Here is a 20922-nt window from a genome sequence, read left to right as displayed (position 1 = left end):
TCTTCTTAGTGATGAGAGAGGAACTTAATTTCAAATTAATCTGGAACTTAATTTTAAAAAATGGAGATTAAAATTGTTTTTATATGTAACTAGGGAAAAGTAAAATATTAAAATTCAAAAATAAAATAAAAAATTCATGTCCCATTTTGGGAATTGACCCTGGTGTCCAAAGGATGGGATGAAAGCAGGGAATCACCTAAGCTTTCTATTATATTTCTTGATTTAGACAAAAAGTCCTAAGGACTTTTAATTTCCTTGGTTAATTTGAAATTGATGATGAATATTAAGAATACACTTGAAATTATTTCTCTCCCATCCTTAAGTAGAGCACTCACAACTTGCTTTCTTGTGCCAATTCAAAATTATCTTCCACCTGATCTCCTAGCACTTTACCACTTGACATCCCACTCAGATTACTTTCCTGTTTCTGAACAGCTGTGGATGTCCCATTCTACCTAAGTGCATCAGGATTTAAGGCCTCAGCAAATCTGTAAAGGCAGGAACAGTCTTGTTGCTTATATTTGTAGCCCCAACACTTAGTTAAATCCAGACACATACTAAATGCTTAAAAAAGATACTATCTCTCAATCTAGAAACTTACTGAGTAATGAAACCAAAAGGGGGGCATATTTTGTTCCCTGTTAAAAGAAGTCCCCAATTATAAAAGTTATTTCAGCATTTCCTTTGTAGTATTTGCTACTTCAACAGCGGCTAGGTAGCAGTGGACAGCGTATCAGACCTGAAGTCAGGAATATTCATCTTCCTGAGTTCAAATCTGGCATCAAACACTTAAAAGCTATGTGAACTTGTACAAGTCACTTAATCCTGTTTGCCTCAGTTTCCTCATCAGTTAAAAAAATAAGCTGAAGAAGGAAACGGCAAACCACTCCCGTATGTCTGCCAAGGAAATTTCAAAATGTGATTCATGGAGAATCACATGTGACTGGTACAATTGAACACCAAGGAACTGGCATCGATATAGAAAATTCCTAGATAAGGAAACCTCCTGTATCAATGTAAACATGTAGTTTCTTTGCACATTCTTTGCACAAAATCTTAAAGCCTCAAGATCATATAACCAAAATGTCAGAGGCAGGACTAGAACATAAGTTTTCCTGGCTCCCAGATCAGTTCTCTATCCATGAGGCAATGCTCTTTCTGACATATAAGATTATGAAAACAAATTCAAGATGATTTTGAAAGGAAGACACTTAGCTGGTAGTCAGATTTGCAGATCAGGAAAGACTCCATGTGGCAAGTGGCATTTGACCTGAGCTTAGAGAGAGAGTTGGAAGTAATTTTAGAGGTAATTGGTTCCATTAATACCATGCTGTGGAACAGGTTTATGTAGGTCTAACTGTATACTTCTCCATAAAAATTATAAAAATCAAACTAGTGGGGATGGATTCATTTAAAGTTTACAAAAAGTTTTCCTCACAAAACATCCCTGTGAGTAAAGTTTCGAAAGTAGGATTCTGTCCATTCAGTTGATGAGACAAGTGAGATCCATTTGGTAAATGAGAAAAATGATACTCCAAATGGTGATTTGCCCAAATTCACAAACTTAGTGAATGACAGTGCCAATATTTAAGAATTCAGTGTCCTGACTCCTGATCCCAGCACTCTTTCAAAAAAAGAAAAAATATAGATTTATATTTCTGGAGAGTACTATTTGAAAGTGACATTAAGTCCCAAGGAAAAGAAAAGGACTCAGAATCCTTTAATCTCTTAAGAATGTTTATCTTCACCAAAATATGCTTGGATTACTTGGCTCAAAGATCCCAGGAGAGTACATAGCAAACACTGTAGAAATACTTGTTGATTTGAGTTGGTGCTAGAATTTTATGGGCCAGGAATGAGTATTGGCTTAACTACCCTAGATGACTGGTCTATTCTTTCCTCAAGTAATTTGAAATAGTTTCTCATTTTCATTACTCTTATCACATTCAATCCTATTCTCATGAAAATAGAAGAAAGAAGCCTATAGAAGAGGTTATTGACCTGCCACTTCTTAAATGGAATGAGGAAGCATTTAATCTAATAATGAAGCTTTACTAGAGCTTTAGAAAAAGCCATCTGATCAAAGCCTACAATTTTCATTTCACTGAATAATTTGAAATTGATGAGAGTTTTGGAAGAATAGGCCTGAAATTATTTTTCTCCTTAAGGGATTTTCCTCTTCCTCTTTTATCCCCATTCAAAATAGTCTTTCATGATTCATTACCTAAATATCCGTTTTCTCAAAATGCCTAATTGCCCCCATGAAGACCTATTATGGGATCTTGCCATTTAAACTAAAGTCCTGAGATAGGGTAGAAAGAGAATAAGAATGCAGAGATCAGCTGACATGTAGTATAAAACATGCAAATATATTTTCCTAATTTTTTTTAATTTTCTTTCTTAGCTCACCCCCTGCCCCCCAATAATTATTTCATGAATCCTAAAGATGAACTGGTACAATGTGAAAAGCTCTTAATTTGAAGCATAGCAGTAATTGCAATCCTAGTTCTGTTACTGACTACTTCTACAACTTTGGGCCTGCGACTTCAGTTCCCTTCCCTAGTTTCCTCATCTGTAAAATTAAGGAGTTGAATAATGACCTCTGAGATTTAAGCTCTAAGTATTTTTGCGTCTCAACAGATACAAAAGAGAAATCCCATAGTGGAAAGACGATCCAGCTATGAATCAATGCATTTACTTTCAAATCCTTTCCCTGGTGCTTGCTACTTACTGGACAGTGGGCAAATTACAACCTCTCTGGACCTCAGTTTCCTCATTTGTAAAAGGAGAGTTCTGGACTTTGTAATTTCTGAAATCCCTTTACTTTTCTAGTTCTATAATATTATGAACTCTCTTTAGACTGCTCAAATTTTTGAGTTGTAACTAGAGTTGTATTTACCAAAATTTGAAGTACCCACCTAGAGAGCTTTTGTTAAAAGATCTCTCTAGAACAACTAACAGTGAATCAGACAAAGCAATTGTCTCAACTGCAATAATGATTGCAGGACAGTTGCTAAATGGCCACTTTACTTTGTACCTGAATATGTATACAAGAAACATATTTCATGAAAATGGTCGCCATGATGTTTTTATTTTTCCATTTACATTATTATGGGAAAGTGAAGACATTAAATATGTTACTTTGGCCAAGTCCCTTACTTCTGTTTGCTTCAGTTTCTTTATCTGTCAAAAGAGCTGAAAAAGAAATGGCAGACCACTCCAGTATCTTTGCCAATAAAATCCCAAATGAGGTCATAGAGTTGGACATGATTGAAACAACTTTAACAACATACAAGAGTTTATTGTCATTCTCAAATTTTATTTCTTTATGCCACCAAAAGAAAAAATGTATTTGCAATGTTTGAACAAATTTATCAGTCATGATTCAAACTATTCACCAAGAACGGGACATATTTATTACTTGTACTCAAAGTCACATACATCAAAAAGAGCTCTGACATCTTTAGAATTTCAAATCACAAGGAGGGTAAGGACATGATTTCAACCAGGCAAACCATTCTTGACCTATGCTAAAAGTAGACAGAGAAGAAATCTCATATAGTCAATAATAAATGAAAAAATCAGTATATGAATGATAAATGAAAAGATAAAATACAAAGCTGAGAAAGAATATTTAACATTTTGGGGGGTCTTTTAGGTACAGAGGTCTCCCTATCTCACCCAGAAAAGAAGTAAAGCAGTCCTCATGCTCCCAATCAGCACAATAGCATTGTTTTAATCCATTTTTCTGACCTGGGCTGGTTCATCGTTCCATAGGCAACCCATAGGCCCCTTGGTCTGAGGGGCTCGTTACATTAGTGTTGAGTTTATTAAACACATAGTCCATTGTAGCTTAGAATTTCTGAACTCAAGCCATCCACCAATCATAACCTCCCTAGTAGCAGAGATCATAATTACACACTACCCCCTTCAGCTATAGTTAACATTCTGCATGGCAGGGAGTATCCCCAAAGACCCCAACAGGTTACAAAAATCTGACTCTTACAAAGATCAAATTAAATAAAGATCAGTGGAAAAACATAATCTTAAGTTTAAAAAAATAAACAACACAAGTACAAGATGGAGGAGGTTTGGTTCAATAGCAGTTCATCTGAAAAAAATAAAATCAAGATGTTTAAGAGGATGGTGAGATCAAGGAACAGAAACTCTTAAAAAAAAACTTGTAAGATCTTTGAGAATACAATATTTTATATTCTCTAGTTTGCAAGCACAAAAATAAAAAAAAAATGAAAGTGTTTCCATTCCATTTTGTCATAGACAAAAACATCTTTCAATTCTGAGCTGTTGTCATTTTAAATGGTAATAATAATAACCACAGCCTGCATTTATATACTATCATGTACCAGATATTATGTTAAGTGCTTTACAAATATTTCATTTGATCCTCACAGCAACAATTGTGGAAAGCAGGTGTTATTGTTATCTCCATTTTATGGCTGAGGAAAATGAGGTTGAGTGATTTGTCCTAGTAACATAGTTGGAAAGTATCTGATGCTGGATTTGAACTCAGACCTTCCTGATTCCAGGCCCAGCATTCTATCCTCTGTTCCACCACTGCCTGCTGAACTTACTTATAGATGTGATATTCATAATGTAGTTTTTATGTTAAAGGATCATAATACAAATTTCAATATATGGATTTGAAAAAAATTAAATGAAAAGACAAAAAAGGTTGCCTGTCAAATTTAAATTTATGTTAGTTATGAATAGGTTGTTTGTTTCAAACTTTTAATACATTGAAATCCAAAGTACTGGAGAATGGATCATTCTGGAGAGTTGTTTTCATTCATTTAAGTGTCAAAAAAAATTTAAATTTTTAAATTTAAAACTTTTAAATTTGGGGTAGAAATCTTTCTAATACATATTTTTCTTCCTTAAACAGAATATATCAAACATAATTTAGCCATTCCTTAATGAGTTCAGGTTCCCAACACAGCATACTGGAAAGAGCCATAGAATGAGAAACAGATGGCTTATGTTCTAATCCTGATTTTGCTATTAAGTCCCTGCGTGATTAATTTGAACTCAGAGCCCCTAGGTTTGAATCTTGTCTGTGGAGGAAGTACATAGTATAGAGACTGTGATGTTTGGCAAACCATTAAACTTTTCTAGATCTCAATTTTCATATATGTAACCATCTTCCAGTTTCAAATCTTAGAGGGTTATAATTCATTTAACAAACAAAACTTTAATAAGCATCTATTATGAGCCATGCATTGTGTGAGATGGTAAGGGAAAGATACACAAGACATGGACTATACCCTCAAGGAGTTTAAAATCTAGAGAGGAAAATAAGAAGTATATACATGTAACTATAATTTTAAAATAGGATGAGATAAATTCATAAGAAGTAGGAAAAGGGGGCTGAGTTCATAAAAGGGAGAGATCATTGATGACTTTGAATATTAATTATTATACTGAACTACATAATACAGGGAGGGGCAAGTAGGTCAGTAGATAGAGCACCAGGCCTGGAATTAGGAAAAACTGAGTTCAAATCTGACCTCAGGCACTAGCTATATGACCCTGAGCAAGTCCTTTAATCTTGTTTGCTTCATTTCCTCCACTATAAAATGACTAGAGAAGGAAATGGCAAACCATTCCAATATTCTTTCCAAGAAAACCCCAAATGGAGTCATGAAGAATTGGTCAAACTCAATGACTATAACATTATGGTGAATGATACCCTCAGGACTGGTAAGGTCTGTCAAACTATTTGTCTACTTCAGTAGCCTCTACTCTGTGTCTTCAGGTATTGTTTACTCCACTGGTCCCATACCACCAACCATCACTCCTTATAGTGCCAATAATACCCTTATTATAGTGGAGCATTAATGTAAAAATGTGAGTGGAATGGACTTTGCAAAATCTGTGTTGGCTATTCAGAGGTCTTGTTCTTTGTTTTCTAGTTCTTATCCACATTTTAAACTAAAGAGATATTTACTGCACAGAAAGTCTGACAGTAAACTAGAGTACCATTCACAAGGACTTGAAAGGAGAGATAAGGAATTCAAATTTTACGAACATAATCTTCTGTGGTGTCTATTTTGATTCCATTATGTTTCTTGTCTTCTTATTCCTTTATCTTGGCCTAGTGAATGGAGCTGCATATTTAATAAGATTCCGCATTCAAATAAAGTGTAGCCATCCAGAGAGATAGCAGAAATAATTACAAAAGAGCATTTTAGATTGTATGAGTCTATGAGATGGATTGGATCATGGTATTACATAATTAGCAACCTGAATCCTCTCCCATGTATAAAGATACTCTCCTATATAAAGATTTTCCATGCCCTTTCTTTAGGTTATCTTTTCATAGGACTCTACTTTTTTAAGGGTTACCATGCAGAATAATAAAGAAGAGTTTATAAATCCTGAAAAAGAGGGAGTAGGACTAGAGAGGAAAGAAATTTATCTGGGATATAGCTGCCCAAGGGAAAGAAGAATGATCCAGGGCATATAATTTATGTTACTTAAGAATAAATTTTTGGATATACCAGGAAGGATAGGAACTTTCTAAATTTTATGCCCAAAGACAAAGCTCCCTTTGCTCTCCCCTAGTTATGCCATTGTAAAATGTTTTGAATAATGTGCTCATATTGATCCCCTACTTCTATTAACATTGATTCTGTTAAGTCCCTATATCACAACTTAAAATTAATGGGGGAAAATGATGATATTGTTGTTGTTGTCCATTCTTTATTTTTGAAGAGGATCAATGACATCACAAATGGGATATCTTGATTTGTGAATGAATTGGATTTAATTGAGGCAGAGTTGCACAAAAATCATCAGCCTCACTCTCTCTTCTAGAGTCCTTAAAGTCCAGTGGCAAGAGAAAAGTTAAAACAAGTAGAGGTGATCTGGGATGAAGTGGATTATCTTATTGTCTTTGATATCTGACCAAGCTCTAAGCACCCCACATCTCCTAGGGCAACCACCTTCATGGCTATAGTATCAAATTGTTCTCAACCATCCATGCTTCTAAAAGTCTTCACTAGCTTGGGGTAGTTATTCCACTAACTACCTAATGGGGTTGAGATCCCTCAGTTACCCTCACCTGGTTTATCCCAACTACCAAGGATGTAGCCACTGCTCATACTAGAGCTTCTTGAAATCATCAATGAGAAGATATGGCAAAAATCATAAACTTCTTTTTTCACAACTAGAGCAAAGCAGATAATTTGCATAGAACTTTTTTTTCCCCCAGAAAATACCACAGGTTTTAAATTTTAAATAATAAGATAGAATTGAGACCTTTGATAAACTGAACAGGCATTGTATCTGATCCTACATATTATTTTGACTAAGTAAGAGCAGAAAAGTCAGTCTATTCAACACTTTGGGCCTAAATCTGAAATTCTTATTTAGTAGTTGAAAGTACCCCCCATGAAAGTAGATCTTGTTTCATTTTACAGATGAGGGAAGTACAGAGTTCACTAACTAACAAAAAGAGAAGAGGCAGCTCCTAAGTCTGAATGAATCCTGCTTTTCCTTTAAGCTTCAATTGGGGTGCTACCTCCTCCTCAAAGGCTTTCCTTTATCTCTTTTCCTCTCGTCCTCTCCAGCTTAAAGTGCTCTTTCTCTTCTCAGAATGTCATAATAGGAAGTAAATGAATAAAATTAAATTATTAAGCACATATTACAGGCCAGGCAAGGACAACTAGGTAATGAAATGTTCAGAGTGCAGAGTATAGGATCAGGAAGACTCATCTTTCTAAGTTCAAATATGGCCTCAGCCACTAACAGTGTGACCCTGGGCAAGTTACCTATCCCTATTTACCGCAGTTTCTTACCTGTCTATTAACTTGGAGAAAGAAATGGCAAACCCCTCTAGTTTCTGTGCCAAGAAAAAAACAAATTGAACTGAAACAACTGAACAACAACAAATAACAAATAACAGCTTATCATTAAGTAACTAAAAAGGAAATAAAAAAGCTGAATTGGAGACTGGACTTGGGGGGAGGAGTAAAGCACTCCTTAAGAGGAGTTTAGGGTAATAGAATAACATTGAAATGATCCATTGCAGAGATCAGGGATAGGGAAGAGGGACAGGAATAGTCTAAGAAGGTTAAAGAACTAGCTGAAGAGGGAATGCTGGTCAATGACAAGTCTCCATGAGGTTCAACCCATAAGAGGTTCATCAAATGTGAAAAGTAGGAAAGAGGTGATAGATAAAGAAATTAAGAAAAGAAAAAAGAAAAGATTTTGTGCCTGTTGCTCTCATCTGACAACGTGGCCCACTATATGTAGTCAGGCTCCACCCGTGCTATCCTGCTACCACGTTCATATTCTCTCTTGCCCAATTTTTTCCCTAGATTTTAAAGCAGAATCGAATTCACCATTGGTTCAAAAGCTTTACCATCCCCTCAAATTTCATCACTGTCATACAGTGCTAGAAGATGTGCTAGTTTGGGGGTCAAATGGCCCAAATTTAATAGATGTTTTGATGTTGGAAAGTAACTCCTTCTCAGGGAACCACAGGTTTCGCGTTTGCAAAACAAGAATAACAACCCTAGTATCTTCCTCAAGAGGGAACCATGGGGAACAAATGAGATAAAATGAGTGCCCACAAAGTTTTTCATGACTATAAAGAATTCTAAGTGAATGCTTTTGTCCAACTCAAGAGTAAGAAGAGTGAGAATATGCAATTATTCTGATGTGCCCAAGAAGTCATACATTAACTTAAAATAACAGAATCCTTTACTAAAGCTCTATTCTTTAGGTATATTGAAGAAGCATAGAGATAGAGATCTGGGTTTTAGAAATTTATGCCCATAAATCTAAAATCTGACAGGGGCTACCAAGTTGAAATGGCTTTAGGTATAGACAAAATCAACACTTTCCTTTTACTTATTTGGTCAGCACCCTAGTTTATTTATTTATTTTGTAAATCATTTGTACTCTTTTGGATATGTGCATAGGACAGAATATAAGGCCCTTGAAGGCAAAGATTTTTATTTTCTTTGTATTTCAAGAGCAAGGGCTAACTTCTTATGTTTAATGGACCTATTTGGAAGTCTAGTGAAGTCTCAATGAATGCTCTGAATAATTTTTAAAATAATATCTTTTTCATTTTCAAAATAAATGCAAAGATGATTTTCAACATTCACCCTTGCAAAACCTTGTGTTCCAAATTTTTCTCTCTTCCTTCCTCCAGCCCTTTCCCTAGACAGTTAAGTCATCCAATATATATTAAACATGTACACTTCTTCTATATATATTTACATAGTTATCATGCTGCACAATAAAAATCATATCAGAAAAAAACGAGAAAGAAAACAAAAATCAATGAAACAACAACAAAAAAGTGAAAATACTATTTTATAATCAACAGTCCTCTATGTGTGTACAGGTGACTCTCTCCATCACAAGTGGAATTGGCCTGAATTCACCTCATTGTTGAAAAAAGCTACATCCATCAGAATTAATCATCACATCTTGCTGTTGCTGTGTACAATGTTCTTTTAAGTCTACTTACTTCATTTATTATCAGTTCATGTAAATCTCTCCAGGCCTTTCTGAAATCATCCTGCCGATCATTTCTAATAAGAATAATAATAATATTCATATACTACAATTTATTCAGTCATCCCCCAATAGATGGGCATCCACTTAATATCCAGTTCCTTACCACTGCAAAAAAGGCTGCTACAAATGTTTTTGCACATGTGGGTCCTTTTCTCTTTTTTATGATCTCTTTGGGATACAGACCCAATAGAGACACTACTGGATCAAAGGGTAAATACAGTTTGATAGCCCTTTGGGCATAGTTCAAAATTGCTCTCCAGAAAGGCTGGATCAATTCACAACTCCATCAGCAATGTATTAGTGTCCCAGTTTTCCCACATCCCCTCCAACATTCCACATTATCTTTCCCTGTCATTCTAGCCAGTCTGACAGGTGTGTAGTGGTATTTCAGAGTTGTCTTAATTTGATTTCTCTGATTAATAATGACTTGGAGCATCTTTTCATATGAAATATATAATTCACAACTCTTCATATCATTTCTACCCCCAACTTTTCTATTTCTTTTTATGCTTTGCCTTCCCACATTAGATTATGAGTTCCTTGAGATCAGGGATATTATTTTATGTCTTTCTTTGTATCCCCAGTTAGCACAGTATCTTACATATAATAGACGTTTAATGTACATTCAATGACTGTATAAATCAGTGAGATTATAGATCCATTGAAATTTTTTCATTAGGTTAGTCAGCAAAGTAAATGAGATTAAAGAGGAAGCGACTTCTGATGTAGCCTGAACATGTTGGTTGGTTGATTAAGTACTTCATTCTCAAAGGGACCAAAATGACATCACTACATTAAAGTCGAATTATAGTGTGTCCAATTATGGCTGATCAGACCAGTATGAGCTCGAGATGCTCTGCCATAGCCAGACACAAATAGTCCCTATGAACATTTCGGGGGGCTTCTCTAACTCTGCATATCTTGCCTTCCTTCTGAGCCAATTCAATTCTGCTCTGATACCTTGAGAGTGTCCATGTATCACTTTTTCTGACCACCTTGTGAGCACTTGCTCTGCATGAGTTCTCCATAAAATTTTTTTAGCAAGCTTACATTTGGCATTTGAACAATATGGCCAATAGAGTTGTACTCTCTGCAGTAGAGTTGGAATACTTGGCAATTTAGTTCCAGAAAAGACTTCAGTTTCTGGCATCTTATCCTATCAAGTGATCTTCAGAATCTTCCTAAGACAATTCAGATGGAAGCGACTCAGTTTCCTGGTATGGTACTAGTATACTGTCCAGGTTTCGCAGACATATAACAATGACATACAGTAGGCATTTGACAACATGGCTGAAAACATCATGCTAAAAAGCATTAAAGCAAGAACACAGCTTTGTTTCACTCCATTGGTGACTGGGAAAACTCTAGAGCAGTGCCCATTGTCCAGTATCCAGGCAAGCATGCCATCATGAAATTGATGCATTGTACTAATGAATATCCCTAGGCAACCAAATTTTGACATAATTTTCCAAAAGCCTTCATGACTAACAGTATCAAAGATTAAGTCAAAGAATGCTAGGATAACACAACTCCAAAACTGAAGGAAAGGTAGCTTTGGGACCCATTTGGAAAGAGTTTTTACTAGGAGTTTAGGAAGAAAAAACAAGTTTTTCTTAGATCTGGACTGTGGGTGTTTACTCAAGTTGACCATAATAGGAACTCTAAGAATCTTTGTAAATTGTAATTTGCTAATATTTCCATTAGTAAAGGGATTCTTCTCTTCCCACTTCCAGACCACCACACTAAATGTTGCTATAATATGTGAATCCCGTGTAAGTATTAAAGAAGTATGTAGATTCTTAGGAACTAATGGAAAGATCTTGTTGTTCCTTTTCTCTAACAACAGAATGTGGGTATAAAAACTTGAGTAATGAAAGAGATATGATAAACCCTTATAATTGAAAGAGATATCAGTGATCCAAGATCTGGATTTGCCAGTAGAAAAGAAATTGGAGGACTGCAGTTTATTGGGTTTTTGTTTGGGGTTTTTTGCAAGGCAATTAGGGTTAAATGATTTGCCCAGGTTCACACACACAACTACTAAGCTTATGTATCTGAGGCTGAATTTGAATTCAGTTCCTCCTGACCAGGGAACCAGTGTTCCAGCCATTGTGCCATCTAATTGCCCCAATGTAATCTATTGTTAAGATATAGGAAAAGCCACCTGTCATATTGATGAATACCTCTCCATACCAGGATCAGTGACCATACAGACTTCTTAGAAAGCAGCATGGTGCAATGGAAGAAGCTTTAAATTTATAACCATGGGACTTGAGTTTAAATCTTGATTCTGTTGCCTCTTACCTGTTAGGACCTTGATAAATCACCTACCCTCTTTAAACCAGTTTCATCATTTGTAAAAATGAAGGTGCTAAGCTAAATGATCTCTAACATCTCTTCTATAGCTCAATAAACTATGAGCGATAGTGTGGAACTCCATACACCCTAATTCTGATCTTCCATCCTCCACAACTTTCTATCTCTTGCCTGTTGAACAATAATAAAAAACAATATTGCCACTAAAATGGTTTAATGATCCAATGTCCTCTGATTCAATTCACAATCCCTATCGCTATTTCAACTGGCCAGAGCATCCTATCCTAGTATCCTCTCCCTGGTATATAGTGCATACTTTTGGTTAAATATAAGGTCCTTAAGGTCAAGGACTTCAGGGGCATTGCATAATAGATAGGACAATTGGCATGGAATCAGAAAAATCTAGATTTTAATCCTACTTCAGACCTACTTCCTAGCTGACAGATACTGAAAACCATTAATTTTCTCAGTACCTCAATGGTTGGGCATGATGGCTTGTGAGATCCCTTTCAACTTTAAATCTATGATTCCATTTCTAAGACTTTATGTACCCCTATAATAGTGTTTAGCTATAATATGCTAATAAGTGCTTTTGCTAATTAATTGCCACACTCTGAAGCCCCATAATACCATATAAATGTGTATTTTTCATTCTCTCTATATTCCCAATATGACAAAAATATATCTGCATCAAGCACCTTTTGGATAACCCTCGCTCGCCATCTACTTTATCCACAGAGCCACACTCTGAGTTAAATAGGGCTAGTATTATTCACATTTCATATAATCAATTTATTAAGCCAATACTACATGCAAGTTATAGTATTTACAGCCTAGGAAGTTAGGAAACAGAAAGAGATTTAACCAAAGTCACTTTTCTAATTAACGTCACAGTGGAACTGGGATGTCGACTTCTTGATGCAAGCCTGTATACTTTCTTAGGATGTTTCCCACCTGAGACATCTTACTCTAGGACAGGCAATATAAGCCTCAAGTAAAAAATACTGGCTAGGTATGGGATCTGACTTGATGCTCTCTGAGATCCTTTCTAACCCTAAGATGCCATGATTCCATAAAGAAAAGAATCTTGACAGCATCCTGCCTGTCCCAAAGCCAAGCTTGTTTATTATTCAGGCCAGCTGTTACAAATCTATTTTAAGTGCACTACTTTGAAAAACATGGAAGGTGAGTATCAAATGTATCACTAAATATTCCATATTAATTGAGTCTTTAGGGAACTCCCAAGTGAGTAGCATATAATACTAGTTTCCTATTAAGCAATCACTAAAAAGCTGGCCACACTTCTTGTGAAAACAATTTCAAAGAAGATTTACATAGTAAAGAAAAAAAAAAGCATAATATCAGCATTGTTTGTTGTCTTGGGGAGGGGGGAAACGAAGGAGGAGAGAGGGAGAAATTTGGAAACAAGGTTTTGCAAAAGTGAACGTTGAAAACTATCTTTACATGTATTTGGAAAAATAAAATATTATTAAATTTTTTATAATTTCAAAACACTAATGAATGAAGACCAGTAATCCCTGCCTTCAGTGCTTACACTTGGGCTGGCTGCCTAAAATGGAGCAAAGACAGAATAGAAAAGAATCATTCCCCCATGCCTTGTTAGTTCCAATATTACTATATCCCACCCTCTTCTGTGCTGGCTCTGACATTTCCCTATCACTGATAGACAATGCATGAATCTAGTGGGAGAAAAGGCTTCATAGAAAAAAAAAAAAAACTACTTCAAAGGATCATGCAAAGGGATCTGGCAAGCAAAGATTGTAATTGGTGCCTTATGAAGAGAGGATGCTATGCTGTAAATGCCCTAGTCCCAAGCCATCAATTCTATTTGCACAAGAGACAGCTAAAATCTACTAGAAATTAGGATCTAGCAGCAATCCCAAAATATTCATGCTTTGCTCTGCTTCTTATCTTCCTTTTTCACTGAATTTCAGAGCTTGACAGGATTTTACCCTTCCCTAGTCTAATACATAGAACTCTTTCTATCCAACAAGGAGATAGCGAGCTTTTTCTAGAATATTTCCAATATGGGGAACCCATACTTCATCAGGCATCTCCTGCTCTTGAATAGCTGGAATTTTTGACAAGTTTTCTCTTAAAAGACTAAAATTACTTCTTTACAACTTTTACCCATCAATCTTCATTCCGATCTCAGGGACCAAGCTTAACAAGTCTAATCGTTCTACCATGTGACACCCTTTTAAAGATTTAAAGATAAAATACATACCCCCATTGTTTTCCCTTCTTGGTGTTTTCCTCCAATCTTACCCCTTTGTCTTTCTCTTGACAATGCTATATCCCTTTCTATCTCTATATCCTAGCTTCTCCCCTTGTAAGAAAGGGCAGCCATAGAACTGCCCATTTTAACTGCTCACTCAAATAGCAGCAATCGAAATGCCACATATCCATCAAGAGACAGGACTATGTTAATAGAAGACATGGGGAGGAAAAAAAAATCAATATATTTAGTCAATTCTCAGTCTTATACGAGTATTTGTAACTCTTCCTGGGGTCTTCTTGGCAAAGATGCTAGAATGGTTTTACCTTTTCCTTCTCTGCCTAAGTTGACAGATAAAGAAACTGGAGAAAAACAGGGTCTTGCCCAGAGTCACACAGATGTCTGTCTAACTACAGATTTGAATTCATATCCCCTTAACTTCACATCCAGGTACTATATGAACAACAGTGCCCCCTAAAAGTAAAAGCAATACCTCACTCAGTTGATATGGCTGCTATATGCCTTATCTAGAACATTATGCTATGTGGACCATGACTCTGCATTAAGAGTACATATGTCATATGCCTCTGGGCTTCTTGGAAAATAGAACAAGAAAGAAGGCTTTGAGATCTATGACTTAGGGGGCTGTGCTCATTTCTATCAGGAAGATAGATAAGTGCTATCTTAAGTAAGTCACTTTATTCTTAAGATGCATGAAAATCCCACATACTTATGGACATGAAAACCTAACCACCCATAGCTAATGAAGTCTGGAGACTTCAGTCTAAATAAACAAAGATTATGGTTGACAATGGAAGGATAACAAGCTGGAAGATTATTGCATCAACTAATCAGTCTTTCAACAAACATTACACGGTCTCTCAGAAGCTCATAAAAAGTGTCAATTTTTTTTAAAAATGTATTTATCAAAACTTTCCTGGAAATTTATTCCTGGAATACATCCCTTAATCTCTCTGAGATCCCATTTCCCCATCTATAAAATTCAATTCAGCAAACAAAATGCAATTATTATAATTGTATTTCCTATCTCTTGAAAGATTTTCATGAGGAAAGTGCTTTGTAAACCCAAAGATACATATAAATGTGAGTTATTATATTTTATAAAGTTAATACGAAGAATAGGAATAATAGTTAACATTTATATAAAACTTTGAGGTTTACAAATCATTTTACAAATATATCTCATTAATCCTCATAACAACCCAAATACTTAAGAACTATCATTATCTTTGTGATACAGATGAGGAAACGAAAACATACCAAACTTAAGTGACTTGACCAGAAATTTACAACTAGTAAGTGTCTGAGACTGGTTTTAAACTCAGGACTTTTTTACTTCAAATCCAGAGTTCTATTTATTGCAGCACTTTACCCAAATATTCATTAATTAAATTTATATTCCAATGTGACCTTGCATAATAATTATTTTTTACAGAATAGTTATAATGTTTATTAACTAAAATAGATAAGTGATAACGTGAACTTTTCTTGAAAAATATTCTACAATAAGGAAACAATAGACAAAGTACAACTAAATCCCCAAAATGTCTTGGGGGTTTTGCATGTCTATTGGAAGGAGAGTTTGAGGTAAGAGTATTTTGGAAAGGGAGCTTTGGTTGGTAAGTTTTTTAACTTAGGTCATATAAATCAATAATAACATTGAAACAATTGTGGTTTTCACCATTTCCTGATAGTAAAAATAGCACACAAGTAATGAGTTGCTGTTTTATTAATCCACCATAAGTTATCAGACAACTTGCAATTAGAGTAATAATATTTTGACCTTATTTATATATGTATATATAATGTTTCCCCACAAAAGAATATAAGCTTCTTAAGGATAGGGAAGTCTTTGCATTCGCAGATCCGAGAACAATGCCTGCATTTGTTGATAGACTGAATAGATAAGGGCATCACTATGTTATTTATGGAAGTCAACAATTATAGTAGAAAGAATATTGGATTTGGAGCCACAAGAGTCAAATCTTGCTTCTGATACTTTCTTTGTGATCATGAATAAGATGCAGTAAACTTCTGTAAAATGGATATAACATTAACTATAGAATTGTATAGGAGTATTACAAGAAGCAAATGAAATAATGTATTTTGTAAAATAAAAAGTCCATAATCATTTACATACACACACACACACACACACACACACACACAAATCAATCAACCAATAAACATTAAGTGCCTATTATATGCCAGGCACCATACTAAGCACTGAGGATACAAGCAGAGGTTAAAAAAAAAAAAAAAAAAAAAAAAAACAATCCCTATCCTAGAGGAGCTCACATTTCTATGAGGGAGATAATATGTAAACAATTCTATACAAAGCATTGCTATAGACAAGATAAATAGGAAATAATTAACTTAGGAAAGATGCTAGAATTAAATGGATTTTAGGAAGGCTTCCAGTAAAAGGTAGGAGTTTAGTTATAACTTAAAGGAATCCAAGGAAGCCAGTGAGCAGAGTTGTTATATGTAGAATCTATGTGTACACCTGTACATTCATATACATATTATTATGATTTTTATATATACACATGTCTAATGGTAGTCATTTCTAGAACAGGAGGGAGCAGAGGAAGGGAAGAAGGGTTAATTTTATATATTTAAAAGGAATAGCAAACTGTACATAATAAATTTGCAGTTTCATGAGTAACCATCTTTCTTTAAGTTATACTCTTTTATTCCATAAATTTAAAATAAATAAAAAATTTAAAATAATATTTGAAGACATAGATTCACTTTGTCCCTTTAGAGTTTACATACCACTTTTTGGGGAGTTGGATGAAATAGTCCTATTTTACAGACAAAGAAATAGTAACTAAGTGAGAAATTAAATGACTTCGCCATGGCCACCAACACATATAGAAAATGTCAAAAATCATTATTCTGATTCAGTTTTCCAGCCATTTCAACAACCTGTGTCATTAGTACTGAGAAGGGCATTAGATATCAAATTCAACTCCCTCCGTAGCTGAGAACTAATTAGTTCAAGGTGACAACTTTAGTGATGAAGTCAGGTGTTGGTTATAAAGTCCCACAATGCTCCTCCCCAACTACTTTTTTTTAATTATACCACACTAATGAGCATGAATCATTGAGGAAAAGTTAATTTAGGTTTAATATACTTTGTTCAAATAGAGAAATATATAATACAACTTAGAAAGAAATTGATTGAAAAAGTTTTAAGGTTTTTTTTTTTTTTAACGTAGTTTTGTAGTATGAAGACTTTAATTTCAAGTAGCTGGCAAATTTAGTTCTACTCAAACATTTTCATTGCTTAGGAGTTCCAGACACCCTGGGTTTTATTGCATCTGCAGAGTCCTGGACAATACTTTTTGCTGATAGTTTGCACTCTGGTGCAACAGACCTTGCCGTCCAGAAGGGGCTGCAGCAAGGTAGGAAATGATGTTTAAGTTTGTTATGGTTTGTTTAGTAATGGGACTTGATGAACACTCCAAACTCCACAGAGAATTTCTGAATCTGGAGAGCTGCTTCTGATGTTACTAATATCATTCAAATGATTCATATTTCTGTAGTAATGTTTTAAGCTTTCCAAAATACTTTGTTCTGCCCTACACCACCCCTATCAAAAATAGTATCGTTATCCCCATTTTTCAGATGATAGAATTGAGGCTCAAGGGTGAAATGGATGGCACAGTTAATATCAGAACACTAAAATTATATTGTTACATGAACTAATGTGACTTACAAAAGAATCATAAAACTTTAAAGCTTCACTTTATGTAACAATTTAAGTTTACAAAGTTCACAACTACCCTTCAAACTAAATAATTCATAAAATCATAGATTTAAAGCCAAAAAGGGACCTCAGAGACTATTTAGTCTAACATGCTCATTTTACAGTTGTGAAAACTGAGGCACAGGGAGATTGTGCAATTTATCCATGATCAAACAGGTAGTAAACATCAAGGGTGGGATTTCAATCCTCCTCTTACTCCACACAGTGCTCTTCAAGCATTATTTTCCCCATTTCACAAATAATGAAACTGTGTCTAAGTGATAAGTGTGGAAAATAACAGCACTCACACATCCTGCTTACTGCTGTGCACCTAGAAGCCAAAATCAAGGAAATCAATAGGATATCCATGGGATTGGGTTATAATGGGACCATCATGAGAGTCTGAAACAGGAATTCAAAGAGCTGAATTTATAATGTTACTTAGGAATCTATAGGTAATTAACATAGCAAATACAGATCTCTTTATAAAGATGCTGCTACTGCTACTGTCTACACGCTGAATAGTATGAGCTATGTATCACAATACCTCCAATTCTAAAAGCATCAAATGACTGAGATTTCAAAATGCAAGAATGGAAACTTCTTTTTTTGTTGTTCCTCTCTCTACCCTTTGACGTTACCAGTCTTATTTAAAGTTGTTACAAAGAACACTGAGACAGGATCATATTAAGGTGCTTTCTTGGCCAAAACATTCCAGCAGGGGAAAAGATTTTATTCATACTTTGGAATTTTGAATTCCCCTTTTTACATGTCTCTGTCCTGAGCCCCAGCAGTTTCAGAGATGGACCTCTTCTCTGTGGCCCCTAACACAGGAACAAAATGTGCAGCAAGACCTGAGGCAGGAGTTGGAGGGGAGGGAGAAGTGAATAATGTCAACCTGAATTTGAGACAGGAAACTAGTCTTTGCTGAAAGAGGCTGGACTCATGCATCTCACGTGGTTTAAAGAAAGCTGTAAATACTAAACATCTCAGTGGAGAGATGTGCAGGAGACCTTCAGAGGGCAGTAGCAGTTTTATGACCCGACCCCACCCCCACCTCCTACCCCGCTTTTTTTTCTTTTCTGGCTCATGCAATCACTGTACAGATAACGGTATTGGACATATTCAACTTCCTAGATTCCACACTCTCCGTAACATGGTTCCTCTTTCAAAAATGCAGATCAAGAAAACAAGGGGAAGCTGCCTAACCAAACCCAAAGAGCAAAGTGGAAAATACAATTTTATTTCATCATCTCCCATTCCTCCGTTGCCTCATTCCTGTTATTGGTCTTTGAGAGTCAGAGAATATATGAGGTGCACTTTAAGACAACTTTTATTTTTCAAATCACACGCTTCCCCTCCTCTTCCCCCCCCCCCTCCAATACTCACAGTACCATCCCTCCTTTACAAATTCCTACATCATCTTTGGAGAGTTTGATAATTCAGTTAAAGAGATTTAAACTGTGTCTCGCAGCTGGGATATAGAAAAAGCCAAGAGTGGCCACGGAAGGAGGAGGGGGACGGAGATAAGACGCTGGCAGGGAGCACCTAGAAGATCTTTGCATTTACACAAAGAAATTAGCCAGATGATTAATGGGGGATGCTAGCGGGAGGAAGGGGAGGGATGGGGAACACGGGAGAGGAGAGGAGACATGGCCCGGGGAGGTGAGAAGAAGGGAGAGAAAGGAGACGCTCTGCTCCCCTTCTCCTTACCTGGGACATCTGGGGCCTCAGGTTGATCTCCTTGAGATTGATGGAGTGACCCTTCAGGTTGTTGAGCAGCTGGCAGAGCAGGACCCCATCGCGGAGGGTCTGAGCCAGGTCAAACACCTGGGCAGAGTCCCAGGTCACCCGGTGGTTGGCGGGCAGCACCTTGCAATGGATGAGCCACTGAGCGCATTGTCTCCAAGGCTCCATGCCCGACAGAGCCCAGGACTGAGACGGGCTGGGAGGGAAAGGGATGCTAGAGCTGCCGAGGCTTCCTCTTCCTCGTCGTCTTCCCGGGACACAGCCGGTGAGTTACGGGCACCCCCTTTCTTCCTCTAACACTATCCGAGAGAGAGAGAGAGAAAGAGGTATATGCCGCAGTGGAAGAGGGCTCGGGGATCCCCTGCCCGGAGCGTGGCGGTCAAGCAGGGCTAGGCTGCCACGGCGGCGCGCCCGGGCTGAGTTCTGAGCGCAGCCGAGCTCCAGACGCCTCTGCTCCGACTCACTGAGGCAGAGGCGGCGGCAGCCGCAGCAGCTGCAGTGACTCGTTCGCTCGCTAGCTCTCTTCCGTCTGCTACTTGCCCCGTGTCAGCAGCCTGAGCTGCAGCCCCGGTAGAGTGCAAAAAAGCTTCCTACTCGCGATCAAAACCTCGCCGGCTACTGAGCATGCCCAACCGAGCTCCCCAGCCCGAGCCAGTTTCGTTACAGTCTGTGGATTCCCTGGAGGGGAGGGTGGAAAGGAGCTGAGGAAGCCGGCAGGACGTCAGTTTGGGGAAGAAAGTGGGGCGGCCGGTGGGGAAAGTGTCACCGGCAATGAGCCCGGGCCCATCAGCCCTCCCTTTCTACCTGTCAGTTCCTGAGCATCCGACATGCTTTTCAGCTACAGCCATGGACAAGCACTCTAGGCCCACAGTACTTTGCCTCTTAGGGCAAATGGCTAGTGATCAGACAAGAGTTTCCACAAGATAACCACCAGCACCACCACCCCAAGGTATTCAGTAGGGCAGCTCTATCAGTGAGCGCAGACAGAGAGGAAACAGAGCAGAGATGTCACATTGGAGAGAACAGGGGGCCACACCCCCTCCCCGGGGAAATTCGGGTGCTCTGGATTACAGGGAATCTTGAAAACAGGTTATTAGTGGTTTCAAAGGCAGCAGCACCCTCCCCTGCCTGGTCCTCCCTGTGCGTCCTTGGAGACGCTTCCCACAATTATACAATTCATACTGTCCCTCTTCCCTGTCGACCTCGGAGTTGTTAAAGCTCAAGTTTTTCAAAATGCCCCCCCACCACTCTACCTTCAACCAGTGTTAACAAAGTAGTGTGAAATGTCATA

The 20922-nt window shown here is 37.1% G+C and overlaps 1 protein-coding gene across 2 annotated transcripts in view; it reads right to left on the bottom strand.

The window, feature by feature from the left end:
- Positions 1 to 20159, bottom strand: part of VAV3 (vav guanine nucleotide exchange factor 3) — a 451154-nt gene extending 430995 nt beyond the window's left edge. For both annotated transcript variants that reach the window (XM_051993189.1, XM_051993190.1), the window contains exon 1: positions 19596 to 20159. In XM_051993189.1, coding sequence (XP_051849149.1) covers positions 19596 to 19799 — 204 coding nt within the window. In that variant the 5' untranslated portion in view covers positions 19800 to 20159. The remainder of the gene's footprint in view (positions 1 to 19595) is intronic.
- Between the last annotated feature and the right edge of the window lie 763 nt (positions 20160 to 20922).

Source organism: Antechinus flavipes, chromosome 4 (genome assembly GCF_016432865.1).
Source record: "Antechinus flavipes isolate AdamAnt ecotype Samford, QLD, Australia chromosome 4, AdamAnt_v2, whole genome shotgun sequence".
Taxonomy (NCBI): Eukaryota; Metazoa; Chordata; class Mammalia; order Dasyuromorphia; family Dasyuridae; genus Antechinus; species Antechinus flavipes.
This window is presented reverse-complemented; position numbering and strand designations above follow the sequence as displayed.